The 20,675-nt window shown below is 40.4% G+C and overlaps 3 protein-coding genes across 14 annotated transcripts in view; 1 reads left to right on the forward strand and 2 right to left on the reverse strand.

Moving 5' to 3' along the window:
* Positions 1–8,221, reverse strand: part of NAIP (NLR family apoptosis inhibitory protein) — a 41,072-nt gene extending 32,851 nt beyond the window's left edge. For 2 of the 8 annotated variants that reach the window (XM_082457098.1, XM_082457097.1), the window contains exon 1: positions 3,365–4,217. In XM_082457098.1, coding sequence (XP_082313224.1) covers positions 3,365–3,461 — 97 coding nt within the window. In that variant the 5' untranslated portion in view covers positions 3,462–4,217. Of the gene's footprint in view, positions 1–300; positions 4,218–7,116; positions 7,216–8,115 lie in introns of those variants that run through there. The other 6 variants (XM_082457094.1, XM_082457095.1, XM_082457093.1 and 3 more) reach the window with 5 other exon arrangements.
* The window catches only part of LOC309658531 (survival motor neuron protein), a 259,347-nt gene that overhangs the window by 79,141 nt on the left and 159,531 nt on the right, over positions 1–20,675 (forward strand). The gene's annotated exons all lie outside the window — the stretch shown is intronic.
* GTF2H2C (GTF2H2 family member C) overlaps positions 4,310–20,675 on the reverse strand; it is a 32,454-nt gene continuing 16,088 nt past the window's right edge. For 2 of the 5 annotated variants that reach the window (XM_082457334.1, XM_082457335.1), the window contains exons 14-16: positions 20,375–20,477; positions 18,148–18,187; positions 14,003–16,320 (exon numbers count right to left, since the gene is read on the reverse strand). In XM_082457334.1, the coding sequence (XP_082313460.1) occupies positions 16,201–16,320; positions 18,148–18,187; positions 20,375–20,477 (263 nt within the window). In that variant the 3' untranslated portion in view covers positions 14,003–16,200. Of the gene's footprint in view, positions 8,375–14,002; positions 16,321–18,147; positions 18,188–20,374; positions 20,478–20,675 lie in introns of those variants that run through there. The other 3 variants (XM_082457336.1, XM_082457338.1, XM_082457337.1) reach the window with 3 other exon arrangements.

The following is a 20,675-nucleotide window of genomic DNA, read 5'->3' on the forward strand; positions in this document are numbered from 1 at the left end:
CAGGCTGACCTCACAGCTTATTTTCAGGGCCTTAGAAATCCAGTCAAGTATTGTCTAAGGTCCAAAATTTTAGGAAAAGTCACTTTCTTATTTTTTATATATTTTTGGTAAATTGACGTGTTGTACTACACATAAAATAAAGCTAAAGTGAAATTACTGAAGTTGAATTTTAATAAAAGAGACCTTATACCTAATATAACACATTGACCAAGTGAGAAAAGATTTACAAAATATTGCAACTGAAATATGGAACCTAAACTTAATTCCAGCAAAATATTTCAGAAAATGACTTCAAACTACCTGTAAAGACAAAGCCAGCAGCTGAGAGCTCCCTTGGGGCTGTCCCTTGGGCATAAAATGGCCATTTCTTGTAGGATTTGAGTCTGGCCTTCTCTTCTTGGTATCTTGCTTTGGCGTCCCTCCTCAACTTGTTCTCTGGATACTTTACTCTTATATCATACTTGGCAATGTTACCAACATCTTTGCCCAAAAGGAACTCGCAATCCGGATGGAACTTCTTATGGTCTTCTATGGGGAGTCTCTGGGGGCCGGTACCAAAGAGGATTAAGCTACAGCAGAAGCACTGAACCCCAGATTTTATGCCAGTGAAATAAAACCCAGCCGCTGCCATCTCCTGGGGTGTCCATGCACTGTAGTCATCATAGGTCACAAAAGTCTTTAACCTTCTTGCTTCACTACGCATTTGGGAATTAAAGCCTTTTTGCATTTTTTCTCGTTCTTTCTGCTCCTCTTCTTCTACTTCCTTTACATATTGAAGCATATCTATGCCTAGAAGACCAGACAGCTCCGGGAGCAAAGCATAATCAAACTGGGAAATCCTCTCGTCAGGGGCTTTCTCCTGGGCGGCCATTTTCTGAAAAGGGGAAGAAAATGTTCATGAACATCGCCACCTGGTTTACTAGTCCTGAGGTTTGTTTCAGCCCTTTATTCTTTCCGTTTTTTCTTCTGAATAACACTGATCTTCTGCTCATCATTTAGCCCAATTCAGAGCAAATATGCTAGTAGGTCTGTGACAGCAGACCTTTATCCTGCCCTCAACAGTAAAGTCACCTATGGAGTCCAAACAGTTGGAGGCCCCCTTATCACAGCATCAATTGTCACTTAAGTTAAAGGCATAAAATAGGGGATACCCATATCATCATATAACAAGTTCAAAGATGCGTGCTTGCATTCTCAACATTTCAAGAATCAACAAGGTATTCCATTTAATACCTACAGGTGGAGTTGGATATTTCCACTCTACCAGCTTCGCTTTATGTGCCCCGCCTTAATCCAGCTCAGCTGATTTAGAATTTGCCCATCTACCCACATTTCTGCAAAGGCTGCAGCTAATTGAAGATCTTGATTAAGCCCAAGCATGCCCTTCATTTGGCAGTACCTAATGCAAGGAAAAGAGCTCCTTTGTCACTAATATGTTCAGTACATTTCAGCAATGGTTCCTCAGGAAGCTCTATCAGCCCACAAGGTTACTTGGCTTTTTGACTGAAGAGCTCCTTCATTTCAGTTGTCTCTTCATGCCCTCTCCCGTAGAGTCCCTTTAGTGGATATCAGATGAGGGTCACATTCTGAACAAAAGAAATGTCTGCCCAATTCTCCCTCTGGTATCATGTTCCTTCCTTTTACAGAAGGAACCAGCCAAAGCTTGGTGGACTTGGAAGCCTAGGGCTCTTTCTTAGTACTTTCATTTTGCCAAAGCAGCCCAAACCATGAAAAGTGGGAAAGAGACTTAGAACCACGGATGCCAGGCTGGCTGCTGAGGCCTTCCTTATTTGCCTCACTATTCTTGGCTGACTTCCCCTCTGTCCATATTTCTGTTTTAACTCATTTAGCTGCTTCTTCTGGCTCTGGATCTATCACCTTTAAATTCCATTGCTGGGGGCGGGGGAGGGATAAATTGGGAATTTGGGATTAACAGATACCCACTACTACATATAAAATAGATAAACAACAAGGATCTACTATATAGCACAGAAAACTATATTCAATATCTTGTAATAACCTATAATGGGAAAAGAATCTTAAAAAAAAAGATAGATATATAACTGAATCACTGTGTTGTACACCTGAAACATTGTGAATCAACTAACTATACTTCAATAAATTTTTTAAAAATAGTAAAAAAAAAAAAAAATTCCATTGCTGTGCTTTTCTTCCCATGAATAATTATAGTACTAGGGCAAATTCAGACCAGGATGGCCTCAGCAGCCAACCTGGCATCAGTGGTTCTACGTCTTTCTCCCACTTTTCATCTTTTCTTCTCCTAAACAAAGCCAGAGCCAGCATTTAAATTAAGTCAAAAACGGTTCCCGGGACTTCCCTGGTGGTCCAGTGGGTGAGACTCCATGCTCGCAATGCAGGGGGCCCAGGTTCCATCCCTGTTCGGGGAACTAGATCCTGCATGCATGCTCCAACTAAGTCTGCATGCCACAACTAAAAAAAAAAAAAAAAAGGATCCCACGTGCCGCAACTAAGACCCAGCACAACCAAAATAAGTAAATAAATAATAAATAAATTTTAAAAAATAACAAAACATTGTTCCCATTATCCCATTCACACTGCCAACTTCAGCAAGTACACAGGGTCAGATAACTGAAAAAACTCACAAGCCTCTACATAGTATACTTACTTCAGAATTTAATAAAGGTAGAGGATACGGGTACAAAAATAAAACCCAAAAATACAGGCAAACATCAGAGAGGTCTCAGACTCCAGCCCCAGTTTCTAGGACCCTTTCTCTGTTGTTCAGGACATGCTTCATTTTAGGTAATGAACCACCTAGATATGTTCAAGGTACCTTGGTCTCAGGGAAACCACACTGTCACCTGAGGAGGGGTCTTTTATGCCGCTCCAGTCACGTGGCCCAAAGTAGGATGCCTGACCAGTCTCAAACAAGCTGGTACGGACTGCCCCCTGGTCTCTCAGATCCTAGCACAGGGCTACATTCATCGCTAGTTAGTATGTTTCATTTAGGTTTGGCCGACAGACAACACCATGGCTCCAGGCCCCCCTGGAGATAAATAAGCACAGGGTAGCAACAAACCAGCTGGAATCAATCCTGCACTTCTACAGCAAAGTTCAGCGGTCAGTTTTGCTGGTACCCGGGGCATTTCCAGGAGGAGAGAAGATCTCCAAGGCCCTCTCCAGGTTTCATGCTCATTAATTACAAGTGCTAAGAGTACCAGTGACGCTGCTGTGTCGTGCAAAGGATTTAAATCCACATCTGTACGACTCCAGTGCCTGTCCTCTTGCCTCCAAAGACAGAAACAAGAGCAAGAGAAATAAGAGGGTCATAAGTTTAGGTGTGGAAGAAAAGCACTTTTGCCAGAGATGGTAATTTACTTACCTAGAGGTTTATCCAGAGCCCCAGTCAAATGGAAGGAGAATGCATAGTGTAAATACGAATGCTCTCTTTGTCTTTTAATGGGAAGCAGTGAGAACATATTTGAGGAATTGAAACTCAAAACAAGTTGCAGTTTTCTGAGAAATCACCAGTAAATGGTCTAGGGTGCTGAGTCAGCAGGGCTTAGTCAGGAACCAAAAAGTCTCAAAAAACCTACAAAGTCCCACAGCAGAAGTGTTTTATTCTAAATAATTTAAGATTGGTTAATGTTTCTGGTGCTAGTATAAGTCTTATTTCTTTGACGGCAGTTTCCATCTTTCTGGTATCTTTTAGCATTTTCTCTTTTATCTGTGGGTTATAAAATTTCAAAGTTATCGTGTCTCAGTTTGGGTCTTTCTACATTCATTGGACCCAATGGACTTGTTTCAAGCTGAACGTGTGGGCCTCCCATCAACCCTGGGAAATTATCTTCTATAATTTCTTTGGTAATTCCCTACTGCCTACTATTCTCTTTTCCCTCTTTCTGGTATTCCCATTATTCAGATGGAAATTTATCACTGAAGTTCTTATCTTTTTTTTTTTGCTCACATATTCTCCCGTGCTTTGGCTTTACTTTCTGGGAGGTTTCCTCTTCATTATCTTCCAACTTTCCAATAAAAATTCTTTTTTTAATATTTATTTATTTGGCTGCACCGGGTCTTAGTTGCGGCACGCGGGATCTTTCAGTTGGGGCACGCGGGATCTTAGTTGCGGCATGCAGGATCTAGTTTCCCGACCAGGGATGGAACCTGGACACCCTGCATTGGGAGCACGGAGTCTTAACCACCGGACCACCAGGTAAGTCCCACCAATAGTAATTAAGTTCAGCAATTATATTTTCAATTTCCCACAGCTCTTTCTTGTTGTCTCTTATTTTCACAAGATCTGATTTTTTTAGCCAACGCAATCTTTTATGAACCTCTCCTATACTGTCAAATGACAAAATTAAAACAACTTAATAATGAGTTTGTTGTCCTTTAGTCAAGGGAAAGCAATCCATAGACTGGGGGAAGCACAGTATCCCACAGCGCTGCTCCAGAGGGATGGGGGGAAAGAGTGGGTTTTATAGAGAAGAGGCATGATTGGCTAGGAGGTCAGGGATTCATTAAACGTCTAGCAGGTCCTGTTTTCTAGGGTCAGGCAAACTAGGTAAAGCTGAGTTGGGGGATTTTGATTGGTTTATATTAGGTTTCCTTGACAGGTGTTTCCTGTAAGTGCAGGCTGACTTGGGTTTAGATTTGTGACTTGGGCCGGGCCACTGAGGCAGCCCCCATTTTGTGGGTCCCGATATACAAATTATCTTTATCAGTACTAATACAAATAAAGTTCACCTGCCTCCTGAATGATATGTTTCCTCCAAGGCTAATTACCATTTACCTTTTTGTTCATTTTTCACATTACCAACTTTCCTCAAATGTGTAATGACCTTTGGTTTTCAATTCATGTTTGAAAACTAGGCGATTTCAAAGCTGATTGATCAAAATTATGACTAAAAATTCTGATTAAAAGCCACATGAATGTGACCTGAACCTAAGCCCTTTACTTTATGGAGAACAGATTGGGGAGCCAAGATTTACCCTGGAGAAGCCCTCAATGTCAGAGAAACACCTCAGAAAATGATTTCAAGTTAGCTGGAAAGTCAGAGCTAGTAGCTGAAAGCTCATTTGGGGTGTTCCTTGAGCATAAAATGGTCAGTTCTTGAAGTATTCTTCGTTTTGGGATGCCCAGGGCCCACCCTAGCTCCTCTAAGTCAGCTGAAACAGTTTATTCCATTTTTTTAGAAGAGAAGAATCCACTGATTTTTTGCCTCAGTGTTAATAACACCTGAATATTAAATAGTCTGATGGTGGGGTAGATGGAGCCAACTGTCTCATGCAGAGACTTTAATTTAGTCTCTTGATTTTCAGCCCTTCCCATCATTCCTGTCCGCCTTCAACCTGGCATTCTGGGCCCCCAGTTGCTCCAGGGTTCTGTACAATGTACAGAGTCTCCCAGGGGTTACATGTGTATTCAGGCTGTGGGCTCCTTTGGTCTGTTTCACTGGTTACTAGTATTCCATTTGAGTTTCCACCTTCCAAAAATTTGTTAAGATATTCTGTATGCTGATGGTCCCCTCCTGCTTCCTTAATTTTTCTGGGTTTATAGTTTTAAAAATCATTTCAATAATATTGTGTAATTATTACCAATAATAACTAAAATTTGCTTAGAGCCTACTACTTGCCAGGCACAGTTCTAAAAACCTTAGATATGTCCATTTAATCCCTTTAACAATCCAAATGAAGTAGCTATTTTTATTACCTACAATTTACAGATGAGAAAACCCAGGCACAAAGGGGTTCAGATTAACCAGACAGTCTGGCAACAGAGTCTGCACTTTTAACCACTGTGTTTGGCTGCCATAAAGGCTAGATATTAAGGAAAGGCAAACCCAGGTGTCCCAGAAAGCTCATGCTCTCCCTATTTTGGTAGTTTAGCCAATTGCTGAGTTGGCAAGTCTTCTAGCTGTTACCAGCCTCGTCGGCATGTGAACTCCTCTAGCCAAGCTCTGGTCCAACAGGGCCCTTTACCCAGCCAAGAAGCAATCATTGTTAAATAGCTGACCCCTCCTAACTTTTGTATTAACACATATAACAAGGACAGTGTTTTTTTGAAACACTTTCCCTGGTACATCCAGCTGCTCCTAGACCAGCAATTCTTTTTACAGGAAGTTCAGAGGTCAGGGGAACCTCTCTGCACTGCTGACCATTCTGCCTGTAAAATTTTGCCCAATCAACCTTACTTTTCATCTATAATGTTATGTACATCTGTGTCCAATGCACATTACATTTATTGTAGCACCCTGTAGATTTTGTTGCCGTTGTGAATTTTTTTTTTTTTTTTACTATTCTATTTTCTAAATGTTTATTGAAGATGTACAGGACTCTTTCTGATCTACTTTTTTTTAATATAAATTTATTTTATTTCTTTATTTTTGGCTGCATTGTGTCTTCGTTGCTGCGTGAGGGCTTTCTCTAGTTGCGACGAGCAGCACCTACTCTTCACTGTGGTGCGTGTGCTTCTCATTGCGGTGGCTTCGGTTGTTGCGGAGCACGGGCTCTAGGCGCACGGGCTCAGTAGTTGTGGCACGTGGGCTCAATTGTTCTGCGGCATGTGGGATCCTCCTGGCAGGGCTCGAACCTGTGTCCCCTACATTGGCAGGGGATTCTCAATCACTGCGCCACCAGGGAAGTCCCTGATCTACTTTTAATATATGATTGCAAAACCTCTTGAATTTTCTAAGTAGCTATTTGTATTATCTGAATATTATGATAGTTTTATCTTTTATGTCATTTCATTTTCTTGTCGAATTGAGTATATCCTTTAATATAATGTTGATTAATAACAGTGGTGGGCTTCCCTGGTGGCGCAGTGGTTGAGAATCTGCCTGCCAATGCAGGGCACATGGGTTCGAGCCCTGGTCTGGGAAGATCCCACATGCCGCGGAGCAACTGGGCCTGTGAGCCACAACTACTGAGCCTGTGCGTCTGGAGCCTGTGCTCCGCAATGAGAGAGGCCACGACAGTGAGAGGCCCGCGCACCGCGATGAAGAGTGGCCCCCGCTTGCCACAATGAGAGAAAGCCCTTGCACAGAAACGAAGACCCAACACAGCCAAAAAATAATAATAATAATAATAAATAAATAAAATTTTTAAAAAAATAACAGTGGTAATAGATACCTTATTCTTGACTTTGGTAGGAATTCTTCTAAAGTTTGTAGATGTTTAGTGGATACCCTTTATCAGTTGAAAGAGCTGCCCTTTTACTCCTAGTGACAGGGAAAACTTCTGCACAGCCTTAATTGGAAAAAGATATACATATCACCTCTACATGGCAGGAAGGGAAAAAAATCCCCAAAGGAAGAGAAAATTTGGGTAGCCAAAAACAAACACTCACAAATGTCCACTATGCGATCTGAAGAGAGGATTTGATGTTTTGAGTTTTAAAATAATACTATTTTCAATTACTTTTTTCAACCAAAACATAAATACACACCTAGAGAGCAGTACAATTTAGCCATTTTAGGACATCAGTATGTACCTCATTGTGGCTTTAATTTAATGGCTTATTGGCTATTCATATATCTTCTTTGGTAAGGTGACCAAATCTCTTGCCCATTTTTAAATCGGGTTGTTTAGTAGAGGGAGGATTCTGGGGTGGTGCCTGTCAGCACCAGTGTCCTCATGGTGGAATGAGCTCCCCAAATGGCTGCCACCAGCATCTCTGTCCCCAGGGAGTGATCGGAGGGATGTGAGGGGGCAACGCCACGCCTGTGAGGGACAGCCAGTGACGTCATGGCTGGCCGTCATCTGTGGAACATCTTGTCACATGAGGATAGGCACAAAACCGGATTTTTCTACCAGGCATCTGGGGCACTTGTTTTTCAGCCACGGTCCCCGAGTCTTGGCTGAATGAAGGTGGTCAGAGCATTACTGGAAAATTGATAGACCACATGGGACAGGGCCACACCAGCTTCCCTGAACTACGAGCCAAGGCTACAGCCAGATACCAGAGTGGATCTGATTAAGAAGGCTCAGTCTATGGGGTTCCTCGCTGTTGATTTACATGTTTGGTCAGATTTCCATGGCAATGGGTCTCCCTTAGCAGATCTGATACTAAAGAGCGTGGCCACTGTATTGAAACGGTCTCAGGACCTTGATAATCTTGCCATTCTCTACCTGCTTTCAGGAACTTGCCTCCGTCCAGAAGCCAGGGAGGAAGCCGGGCTCTCTGTCATCACTCTCTTCCTGTGTGGCGGCCTGAGCAAGAATCCCCTTTCTGTGCAAATGTGTGGAGACATCACTGGCAGGCCTGTGGTCCTGTCACAAGAGGTGGAATCTGTCCTTGTGAATGCTGGTCGTCTGAGAGCCTCAGGGGATCTCACTTCTGTACAGGAGGCCATGGCAAGAATGAGCCAAGTTGGGCAAGTTGTGTTTCCTGGATGAGAGGATAAGAGGTATTATGACACGAAATATCAAATATTCCTGAAGCTGGTTGAACACCAGAAAGAGTATGCAGCAATCAAGAAAGGAGACCTAACATAAATTGCAGGTGCTGATGCCAGATTTTATGTCATTGCATCGGGGACCTCTGTCATTTCCAGGATCCTTAGACATCATTTCATCATTTCTGTATTGTCTTTCAATAAAAAAAAAAAACCAAAACTGAGATGTGCAATCAGAAAAAGAATAAAAATGAATTGGGTTGTTTACCTTTTTATTATTGAATTGCAAAAATTCTTTATATATTTTGGATACCAGTCCTTTGTTATACGTTTGCACTGCAAACATACTCCCTCAGTCTGTGAATTGTCTGTTTTCTTAATGGTGTCTTCCAAAGCAGATGTTTTAAATTTTCATGAAGCCTAATTTTAATTTTTTCCTTTATGATAGATGCTTTTTGTGTCCTAAGAAATCATTGCCTACTCTTAAGGTTGTGAAGATGTTCTAAAAATTAACATTTGGATTGCACAATACCAACTTTTGTTTAAGGATGTGTGGAGCAACTGAAACCATCATACATGGCTTGTGGGAGTGTAAAATGGTGCAATTCTTTGGAAAAACAGCTTGGCAGTGTCATGTAAAGTTAAGTATACACTTACCATTCAACCTAGCAATTCCATTCCTATGTATTTACCCAAGAAAAACGGAAACATACGAACACACAAGGACTTATACAGGAATGTTCATAGTAGCTTTATTCATAATAACCAAAAAACCAGAAACAATATCAATGGCCATTGGGAATAAACAAATGATAAAGTATCCATGCAATGGGATACTAGTAGGCAGTAAAAAAGAAAAAACTGTTTATATACACAACCTGGACGAATCTTAAAAACATGCTAAGCAAAAGAAGCCACATATACTGTATGATTCAATTTGTAAGAAACTGTGTAACAGGCAAAACTAATCTACAGTGATGGAAAACACAGATGAGTGGCACCTGGGGCTAGAAGTCCTTGGGGATACTGACTGCAAAGAGGCCTGTTGGGCAAGATGAAAGTGTTCTCTTCTGATCGTAGTTGTCATTGCATGTGTGTATTTGTCAAAAGGTATCAAACTGCCCGCTTAAAATGGGGGCATTTTATCATCTGTTAATTATAACTATGATTTTTTTTTTATTCTAATACAAATAACTTCTTAAGGAGAATCTAAAGAAATGAAAAATCAATTCCAGGTTTGGGATTTGGTTTCTGTAAAGCTACCTGAGTTAATTTTTTTTTTAAGTTCAGAATTCTATGACCAGGAACCCATTTTTAAGTTATCTATGTATCTCTGTAACATGATTAGAGGCAGTGGTTCTCCTACTTTAGCATTTATCACAGTCACCTGGAGGACTTGTTAAAACAGATTGCTAGGCCCACTCCCGGAGTCTCTGATTCAATACGCCTGTGATGGGGCCCAAGCATCTGCATTTCTAACAGGTTCCCGGTGATGCTGTTGATGCTACCGAGACAGACACCACCCTTAGAATCGCCGATTCCAGAGATCCTTAAAAGTTCCCTCTTCCTCTAAAGAATCCATTCTAAATACCTAAAATCTAAATTGAATTATCCCCTAAAATGGGTATATCCCAGAAAAGCCTGACACCTAAAAGTGAAAAGATTCTCTGCCCTAATAAGGGACAGAGAAGAGACTGGCCAGGCCAAAGTGTGTTAACTGGCGGCCTGCAAGCAAGTTTTATTTAGCCTGTGTGGTTTTAAAAAATTAGACGTCAACATTTAAAACTTAGGAGAATTCACTTAAAAATCCAGTTTTTCAGTTTCTGTTTAAATATCAAAATATATTGCCCAAGGGAAACTACATTCCCAGAAAGAAAAAATAGGCTGCGGCTGAGTAATAGTTACCTCCTTTGAAAAAAACATTTTTTCTTTTGGACTAGGTAACAAATGCACATGTATAAAATTCAAAAGGTACAAAGAAAGGTGTACAGTGAAATCGACATCTCTCTTCTACCCGAGCCCAGCATCTAGAGGCTGCCTCCTTTATATGGAACCAGTGTTTTCCAGATGCTACCACTTTGAATTTACCTGGCCCCTTTTCAAGTATTTGCATTACCTGCCTGGTCTCCTCGGGCATCTGAATTTGCATCTGAGCCCATTTTACAGACCCTCTTCTGCATTCCCAGGCACTTGGTTTATCATTAGCACTTTCACACTTTTTTTAAAAATTAATTATTATTATTATTATCTTTTTTAGCCACGCCACGCGGCATGTGGGACCTTAGTGCCCCAACCAGGAATCGAACCCATGGCCCCTGCAGTGGAAGTGCAGAGCCTTAACCACTGGACCTCCAGGGAAGTCCCCACGCAGACGTCTTTAAAGGTCTGCCTCTTAGACTGGGAGGGTCACAGAGCCACAAGGTTAGGGTTTGTGTCTTCTTCTTGGTGTCTATATCCTGAAGGCTAGGGTCTCATCAGACAGCAGGTGTACAAGGTTTGTTGAGTGAATTAATGAATAAATGAACAAACTGTGCATTACTTCCAGGGCTCTGGCCTGAGGTGTGACTCAAATAACAATTTAGTCACATGAAATCATGAATTTAAATCCCATAAGGACCCACCCCATCAGTCTCCCAAGAAGAGAATTAGAAAATGTGGAAAAAAAATAATGAGTCTTCTATTCTTATAGAACTGGACCCAAAAGGGGTATCAGGACACTCCCGAGGCTACTTCCCAGAAGCATGACAATCTCCTGTGCCCTTTTCTTCCTTACTATAGGCCTCAGGGACTCAAACTTCTTGCCCTTTCACCTAAACTCTATCACCTACTAAAGATCATGGGATTCTACCGCCCCACTTCCCAAGGGCTGGTTGTACCCTTTCTTTCTCACCACTCAAGAAATTATTTCATGTTATAAATTTGCCGATCATTACAGAGATACAGACAGCTGAACACAGATAGGACCACAAACATGAGGAATTTCACAAAGTATTGAGAAATCTTACAAAATGTTTACAGTTCTTCTTCCCTACTGCCATTCCGAGCAGCAGAAGCCCTGTTGTTCCCTTACTGTTTCAACATACATTAGTGTTTTGATTATGGCATGTACTCGGATATACAGTGGGTCACCTGTGCTTCTTAAATACAGGACTTACATGCTTTTAATCTAATTATCTCTCTTCTTCAGCCTCCAAATAGTACTGCAATCTTCACCTTGTAGTTATTCTCAAGGGCAAACAAGGTCACAACAAACAGAAACAGTGCACATATTGCCACATATAGGTGGAAATGTATTGTTTGCACTATGACCCAAATAAATGAAAAATAAATTTTATTACAGTTCCCCTCCAACCTCCAGTTCCATACCTATTACCTTATTTGATGAACATGATTGCTTTCAGGCCCTCAACTAACAGCTAACATTAGCTACATTACTTTCATCTCCCTCACCACAACTTCCTAGGATTCCATAAGTTTTATTATTTTTGAATACTTAATTCATTTACAGGGCTTAAAATTTTTAACTATATAAAAATATTTAAAAATAATTCTTACTCTCCACTGTGCTACACCACCACCCCAGGCAACCATTTTTATTAGTTCCCTATGTATTCTTCCAGTGTTTCTTTTTATTGAAAAAAAAGAAATTTTTTTTTCGGCCACGTGGTGTGGCTTGCGGGATCTTAGTTCCCCGACCAGGGATCGAACCCGTACCCCCTGCAATGCAAGCGCAGAGTCCTAACCACTGGACCGCTAGAGAATTCCCTCATTTTTTTAAAAGACAGCTTTCTTGAGATATACTTCACGTACCATGTAACTTAACTTATTCAAAGTGTGTAATTCAGTGGTTTTTAGTATGTTCACAGAGTTGAACAGCCATCACCACAATCAATCTTAGAACATTTTCATCACTCCAAGAAGAAACGCTATACCCATTAAAATTCACTCTTTCCCCCAGCTGTTTGTAGTATTCCCCTACAATCTTTATTTTTGTAAGGTCCATAGTGATGTCTCCTCTTTCACTCGATCTTAGTAATTTGAGTCTTCTTTGTTTTTCTCTTGGTCAACTTAGCAAAATATTTGTCAATTGGTTGAACCAACTTCTGGTTTCATCGACTTTCTCTATTGTTTTCCACTGTTTCTTTTTGCTAAGACAAATATATATTCTTATTTTTCCTTCTTCCTTACATAACAGGTAGCATACTATATACTCTGAACACTAGTATATATATTCTGAAGAATGTACTTCAGGTCGAAGGAAAATGATCCTCAACAGATTTGAGATGTAAGAATAAATCAAGAGCCATGAAAGTGGTAAATATGTGATTAAATCTTAATAAACACTAACTGATTAAAACAAATATAAATGTCTAGTGAAACACCAAAATAATTAAATGTACAATAATAATAAATAAGTGAGGAAGGAGGAAAGTGAGGTTAAATGTGTTATCCGTGGGGAGGGTGAAGGTACAAGTTAACTTTAGGTTTTGATGTTATGAAGGAGTACTGGAAGCAGTGCTTCCTCAGATTCTCTTGGTCACGCCCTTCTTTCCAAGGTGCTGCCCGCCTCCTCCTCTGCACTGCTGCTGCCTTTGCCCAGCTTTCTGAGCGGGCTGGAGTCCAAACTGAACCACACCAAGCCTATCTGACCTTCCAGAGTTGGCTGCAACGCCACACCACTGAGCCTGACAGCTGGCTTCCTTAGCAGTTACCAGAGGACCAGATGACACAGCCCTGTGTGGCAAGCCTTGGCTAGTGGGAAATGGAAGAAGTTAGGAAATTGCATTACCCTCTCCTCCTCCCTTCGGTAGACTGTGCAGAGGGGCAGCTTCTCTTTATAAACCTTCTGGAGAAGTCCCAAACTCTAAGTGAACACACTTGCTGGGAGATTCCTATGACTCTTCACAGTTTGTCATCAAGCCTGGCCACTGTGATAACATATTGTTTTTCCTTGTCTCACTTTCCCTTTTTTTCCTTACCCATACTTCCCTAGATCTGCATCTTCCAAATAAAGCAACAATACTTTCACCTTTGCCTGAGGTTCTACTTTCTAGAGGACCCAAGTTAAGGAATTATGTGTACTGTAATTTCTAGATAACCTCTAAAAGAATAAAAATAGAGTATACAATTTCCAAACTAGTTTAGGAAAACAAAGAATGGTGGGAAACAAGCAATCCAAAAAAAGGCAAGAGGGACTTCCCTGGTGGCGCAGTGGTTAAGAATCCGCCTGCCAATGCAGGGGACACAGGTTTTTTTTTTTTTTTTTTTTTTTTGGGGGGGGTTTTTTGTTGTTTTTTTTATTTTTTAAATTTATTTATTTATTTATTTTTGGCTGTGTTGGGTCTTCGTTTCTGTGCGAGGGCTTTCTCTAGTTGCGGCAAGCGGGGGCCACTCTTCATCGCGGTGCGTGGGCCTCTCACTGCTGTGGCCTCTCTTGTTGCGGAGCACAGGCTCCAGACGCGCAGGCTCAGTAGTTGTGGCTCACGGGCCCAGTCGCTCCGCGGCATGTGGGATCCTCCCAGACCAGGGTTCGAACCCGTGTCCCCTGCATTGGCAGGCAGACTCTCAACCACTGCGCCACCAGGGAAGCCCAGGGGACACAGGTTTGATCCCTGGTCCAGGAAGATTCCACATACCGCAGAGCAACTAAGCCCATGCGCCACAACTACTAAGCCTGCACTCTACAGCCCGCGTGCCACAACTACTGAATTCCATGCGCCTAGAGCCCGTGCTCCACAACAAGAGAAGCCACCGCAATGAGAAGCCTGCGCACTGCAATGAAGACTAGCCCCCACTCACTGCAACTAGAGAAAGCCCACGCGCAGCAGCAAAGACCCAACGCAGCCCAAAATAAATAAAATAAATTTAAAAAAACAAAAAAAGGCAAGAAAGAAGAGAAAAATGAAGATGGAGTAGTTGAAACAAATAGCACAAAGTAAGATGGTAGATTTAAACCAAAATGTATCAGTAGGCACATTAAATATAAATGGACTAAATGCTTCAGTTAAAAGAAAACAACTTTCAGGAAAATAAAAAAGAATATGAAGTGAAATGTATACATTCAAAAGTATTTAAAATAAATCTAATTTTCATAATGAATTTTAAGCTTTAAGGAGTTTTCTAATCAAACAGAACTCAGAAAGACATACTATTCAGAAAGATTACTAATGTTAAAAAGTTTCCTTCATTATTGTAGTATACTGTGGAGTTCCATGAGGGAAACTAAGGCCAGAACTAACAGTATTATTAGATCACCATTTTTATTTCTATAATCTTAAACAAACCAGGATTTTCTCAATAATTTTTTTAAAATTAATTAATTAATTTATTTTTGGCTTCGTTGGGTCTTCGTTGCTGTGCGCGGGCTTTCTCTAGTTGCGGCGAGCGGGGGCTACTCTTTGTTGCAGTGTGCAGGCTTCTCATTGTGGTGGCTTCTCTTGTTGCAGAGCACAGGCCCTAGGCGTGCGGGCTTCAGTAGTTGCAGCACGTGGGCTCAGCAGTTGTGGCTCGTGGGCTCTAGAGCGCAGGCTCAGTAGCTGTGGCTCATGGGCTTAGTTGCTCCGTGGCATGTGGGATCTTCCCGGACCAGGGCTCAAACCTGTGTCCCCTGCATTGGCAGGCAGATTCTTAACTACTGCGCCACCAAGGAAGCCCTCTCTATAATTTTGAGACTGGAAACTCCTCCTTACGTCTAACTAAAATATTCACTTTAACCTTATCAAGTATACAAATAAAACCCAAAATTGTAGAAAGAGATAAAGCAGCCCCCAAAAAGGCACTCAATGTCCCTTTTATATACAGTAGTGTGAGTGTGTGTCTAATATATTTCTAAGTAACTTTTCAAGAGGTGCCTACTCATGGCCTTTCTTTTAATTCAAGTAGGGGGAGATAAAATATTCTGATTATGTTAAAGGCATCTCCTTCAAGCCACTGATACCTCTGTGGACAGAGCAAAAGGAAGGAAGACAGCAGTTAATTTGGTTACCTAGAGCCGAAGTCTGTTTACTTGTAAAGAACCCTTTGGGTCTAGGCGCGGAGAGTATGACTCTTGGGAGAAAGATCTGTACTTTGGTCAAATTATGTCTTAGTGTGTGTGCGCACACATGTGCTGCTAAAAATACATATTCTTTCTAATAACCTATAAGGGAAAAGAATCTGAAAAAGAATATATATATATATATAAAAAACTGAAAATAATGCATATTCCTGGGCTTCCTCCAAGATTTATTGAATAGACTCTCCAGGGTGGGATTACATTGTCTTTACTGATAACATTCTTCACTAAGAATTGTTATTTATAAAATCATGAATATCATAGTGAAACTCAATTTAGAGTGACTAAAGTTCGTAGATTTAAAATAAACATATCTTTGCTATGGAAACCTGATTCACTCTCAGAAGGGTATACCCTAGAAAGAGTCCTGCCTATAACAGTATATCTTCATTGAACCTGAAACATGGACCTCATCATACATTCTCACCTACATTTTTCTGATGACCCAGGGTAGGAAAGTTGAGGGGGATTAAGTTAAACAGTCCCTGGGTATGAACCTGAGTGAGGCTAACAAGGATAGTTCATTAACCTGAACTATAAAAGGTAAGCCAGTCTCAGATAACAAACCACCAAAATGGCAGTATTAGATATACATCATTAAGTAAATACTTTACCAATCATTACAGAGGAAGCTTTAAAGTAATAGGTTTCTTAGATCAGACTTTCCTTTTGAACTGTTCTTCACTGGAGTTTCTTCTAAAGAATCATTTTATTTACAGTCGCAAATGTCTTTTTAACACATTCAATGTGTATTATATGCTGGAATCAAATAGCTGAAGGAGCTGGAATCTTATGAATACAGCCAGGACAACAATGGAGAGAGTCATGAACAAAAATATCACAGTCCACACAAAAAACATTTTGGCACACAGTGCAAACATAGACCTGCAGTGAAAAGAAGAAAACTAAATTTAAAAAGTAGTTTCCAAAAGTTAAGTACAGCATAGTTAGAAGACATTCAAGTTGCTTTGCTCTTTTATATCTCTATCACTTTTTCCCTACTCACCTACCAACTTTATTAGTTCCAATGTACTATATATTCTCAAATCGAAGGCAATTAATTTTTTCCAAAAAATTATTCCTGAGAAATGAAGGAGGGGGCTTCCCTGGTGGCGCAGTGGTTAAGAATCTGCCTGCCAATGCAGGGGACATGGGTTCAAGCCCTGGTCTGGGAAGATTGACCCCACGTGTCGCGGAGCAACTAAGCCTGTGTGCCACAGCTACTGAGCCTGAGCTCTGGAGCCCACGAGACACAACTACTGAGCCCACGTGCCACAACTACTGAAGCCCGTGTGCCTAGAGCCCGTGCTCTGCAACAAGAGAAGACACCGCAATGAGAAGCCCGTGCACCGCAACGAAGCGTAGCTCCTGCTCGCTGCAACTAGAGAAAGCCTGCGCACAGCAACAAAGACCCAATGCAGCCAAAAATAAATAAATAAAATAAATAAATTTATAAAAGGAAAAAAAAAGAAATGAGGGAATAACTTCGTTTTTGAGTCCTTAAAGTCCCTTGGGGACTTCCCTGGTGGCACAGTGCTTAAGAATCCGCCTGCCAATGCAGGAGACAAGGGTTCGAGCCCTGGTCGGGGAAGATCCCACATGCTGCGGAGCAACTAAGCCCGTGTGCCACAACCACTGAGCCTGCGCTCTAGAGCCCGCGAGCCACAACTACTGAGCCCGTGCACCACAACTACTGAAGCCCACGCGCCTAGAGCCCATGCTCTGCAACAAGAGAAGGCACTGCAATGAGAAGCCCTCGCACTGCAACAAAAACAGCCCCCGCTCGCCACAACTAGAGAAAGCCCGCACGCAGCAGCAAAGACCCAGCGCAGCCAAAAATAAATAAAAATAAGATATATTTATAAAAAAAAAGATGGTGTCTTCTTAAAAACTTTCAAATGAGTCAAAAAGTGGTTCTAGTGAGGATGCAGCTACTGATGTCAAAGAGGCATGTAAAACTTAATAAAATTGTTTTTTTTAATTGGTTTTTTATATATATATATTTGGGTTTTGGGGGGTGGTTTTTTGCCATGCCTCAAGGCTTGTGGGATCTCAGTTCCCCAACCAGGGATTGAACCTGGGCCACGGCAGTGAAAGCACCGAATCCTAACCACTAGACCACCAGGAAACTCCGATACAACTGTTTTATGAAATGTGAGAGTAGAATAAAACAAGCCATCCTTTCAACTAATATTTTATATAGTTTATAAAGTATAGTTTTAAATATGGACATGTAACTAAATTAACAAAAAATTAAAACTAGACAGTGATATATCTTATTGGCAACTTTATATAAGTTTATATGTTCAAATTGGCCCTATCAAAATTTTAAAAAATATTTTCTCAGTGGCACAATGGGGGGATAACCTTTGGTCTGTGGTCATCTTAAATGGTAACTTCAAAATGACTTATGAGTGCCTAAAGTATATCATGGAGAAAAAAACTTTTAGTATTACCAAACTAATATTTCAGTATTTCAGTTTAGCTTGCAAACTGAAGACAAAGTACTAAAATATCTTTATAGCAAAATAAGAATGCAGAATTACAAAACAACTGTTTGTAACAGCTCCCATTTTACCTCTACCTACTGTTATACTTCTGAGGAATAACCCGATATGAGTCTGGTCTTCAACAATCTATTGAAAACTTATAATACTATTTCCTCAATATTTATTGTACAATACTTAATATTTACAAAGCACATGAACTTACATGTTGGTCTTTCAGTTCCCCCTGACAGGCATAACAAAATCTGAAAAAGAAAGTTTAAGAATCATTTTGTTAAGGACTCACTCATTAAAATAGCTCAGGAAAATTTCAACAAGAATTCTCTTATTACTAAGTACAGTTGACCCCTGAACAACACGCAGGCTAGGGGTACCAATGCCCAAGGTCAAAAAATCTGAGTATAACTTTACAGTTGGCCCTCTGGCTCTCTGACCCTCCATATCAGCAGTTCCACATCCGAGGATTCAACCAACTGTAGATCATGTACTGTAATATGTATTTATGGAAAAAATCTACAAGTATGTGGACCCTTGCAATTCAAATCCGTGTTGTTCAAGGGTCAACTGTAATTATCTTTACATATGATTTTTAGGAGAAAGAATTAAGAATACCAGTAATTTAAGAAAATTCCACAGTAAATCCCAAGGTCATCTGACAGCTTAAAATCTTCCTTAAACAAATTTTATTTTATTTTCGTCAAGGTTAAATATGAATATGATTTCTCAACTGGTATTCTGCAAGGGAATTAAGACCTACAGAAAATGATTTGCATGATTATTTTTCAACTTTCCCAAAGACAGCAGACAGCTGGTACAAGTCTGGATGGATAGAAGTTAATTTATCATAAAAATAGATGCCTAAGGGCTTAATTTTCAAGGAATGGTTTAAAGAATTAAAAGTTCTCAAAATTTATTACAAAAGAGAGCAGTTCTGTCCCTACCCACCCCCACTTCATTTCCAGAGCAAATGCTCATAGTGCTACCTCTTGGTTTTTTTCATAGGCCATTGGCTATGATCCTCCCACTATAGAAGATGAGATTTTAATTTTCTTTCAACTATCTTGAACCAATAGCATGGGTACACATAACTACATAGAAAGAACTGAGATTGACATTTGTTAAGTCATTTTGGATAGAACAATATTAAATGTTTAGTTTATTATGACTATATAGACATATTCAGCTGAGCCATGCCATACAAATTTTCCTCTCTGTAAAACACTTTTTCCTGGAGTTAATAACTGTATTGTTATTCATAAGCTTAAGTTTTCTAATTACCACTAACTCAGCCCCAACCGATCCCTGAGACGTCTGAATATCCTCTTGTTATGTTCAGCTACATCAGGAATTCTACAGTTTCCATCCTCTGGTGACATCTCTCCTGGAGCATTCTGACTTTCTCCAAACAGGACTGACTGTTCTCCATATCTGACATACAAGTGTCATTCTAGGACGTCATCCTACAGCTTTCTTTAGCCACTTTTGAATTGGGTAAATATTCCTATTCTCTTTCATTCATTCTCTTTCTCAGTTCTTTTGAATCATCTCTTCCACAGTTTCCTAAGAAAGTCTCTTGAGACCTTACAAGTCTGAAAATATCTTTATTCTACCTACATTTTTTTTTTTGGCTGCGTTGTGCGGCATGTAGGAACTTAGTTCCCCGACCAGAGATCGAACCCACACCCCCTGCATTGGAAGCATGGAGTCTTAACCACTGGACTGCCAGGGAAGTCCCTATTCTACCTACACTTAAATACCTTGGTTAGGTATATAATTGAGGTTGGTAATAATTCTCATTCCAAATTTTGAAGGAAACTGCTCCCTGTCAGCATCCAGTGTTGCTCACGAGAAGCCAAACAATTTTAATTCCAGGTCATGTGACCCAATTCTCCCTCTCCAGAAATGTTTAGGGTTAGTATTTTGCTGTGTATTCTGAAATTTCACAATGATACACTTTAGTGCAGGTCTGCCTTCAATATGTCAGGCACTTGACAGTCCCTTTCAATCTAGAAAGTTCTTTCCTTCGATAGTAGAAAATATCCTTGAATATTTCTTTCATACTCTTCATTTGATCTTTTCTTTATTTGTTATATTATTTTGATATTAGGCCTTCTGGATAAATCTTCCAGTTTTACACCATGGAAATCAGCAAATGCTACAAATCAGGGCTTTTTTTTTTCTTTTTTGGAGAGCCGATTTACCAACATACCACCACTCTTACTACACATAGATGGGTTTAGGGAAATTAATAGATCTCTGGAGATCCAGATCTGTTTAATGAATCATTTCAGTCATAAACAAGGCATTCTACATCTCATTTTCTATATCAGCAGTAATCTTGACCAAGTGAATATGACTCTTTTTTAATGTAGTAACAATATATTCAAACATTACCACTTGTAACAGATACAAATTAATCAAAACTCATGTACCTTTCTCCATTATGTTCTTCCAGGGGAATATCTTGAAAAGCATCCAAAGGAAATAAGTGATGGTAAGACCGTGCCAAGTGGGGAGCAGACACCAGAGTAAGACCTAACACATAAAGCAGAAAGACATATTTAATAACCCAAACCTCATAAAGATGATGGCTGAAATGTCAAATGATATAACTTAGGCTAAATATTTTCAAGTTCTTTTTTTTTAGGATTGCAGGCATTCATTTCTTTAGTTTACCTGTGGCCATAAAAGGAGACTCCAGGATGGAGTCTTAGTTCTGTCACTAAGTATGTG

Source organism: Balaenoptera physalus (assembly GCF_965194825.1).
Source record: "Balaenoptera physalus genome assembly, chromosome: 3".
NCBI lineage: Eukaryota > Metazoa > Chordata > Mammalia > Artiodactyla > Balaenopteridae > Balaenoptera > Balaenoptera physalus.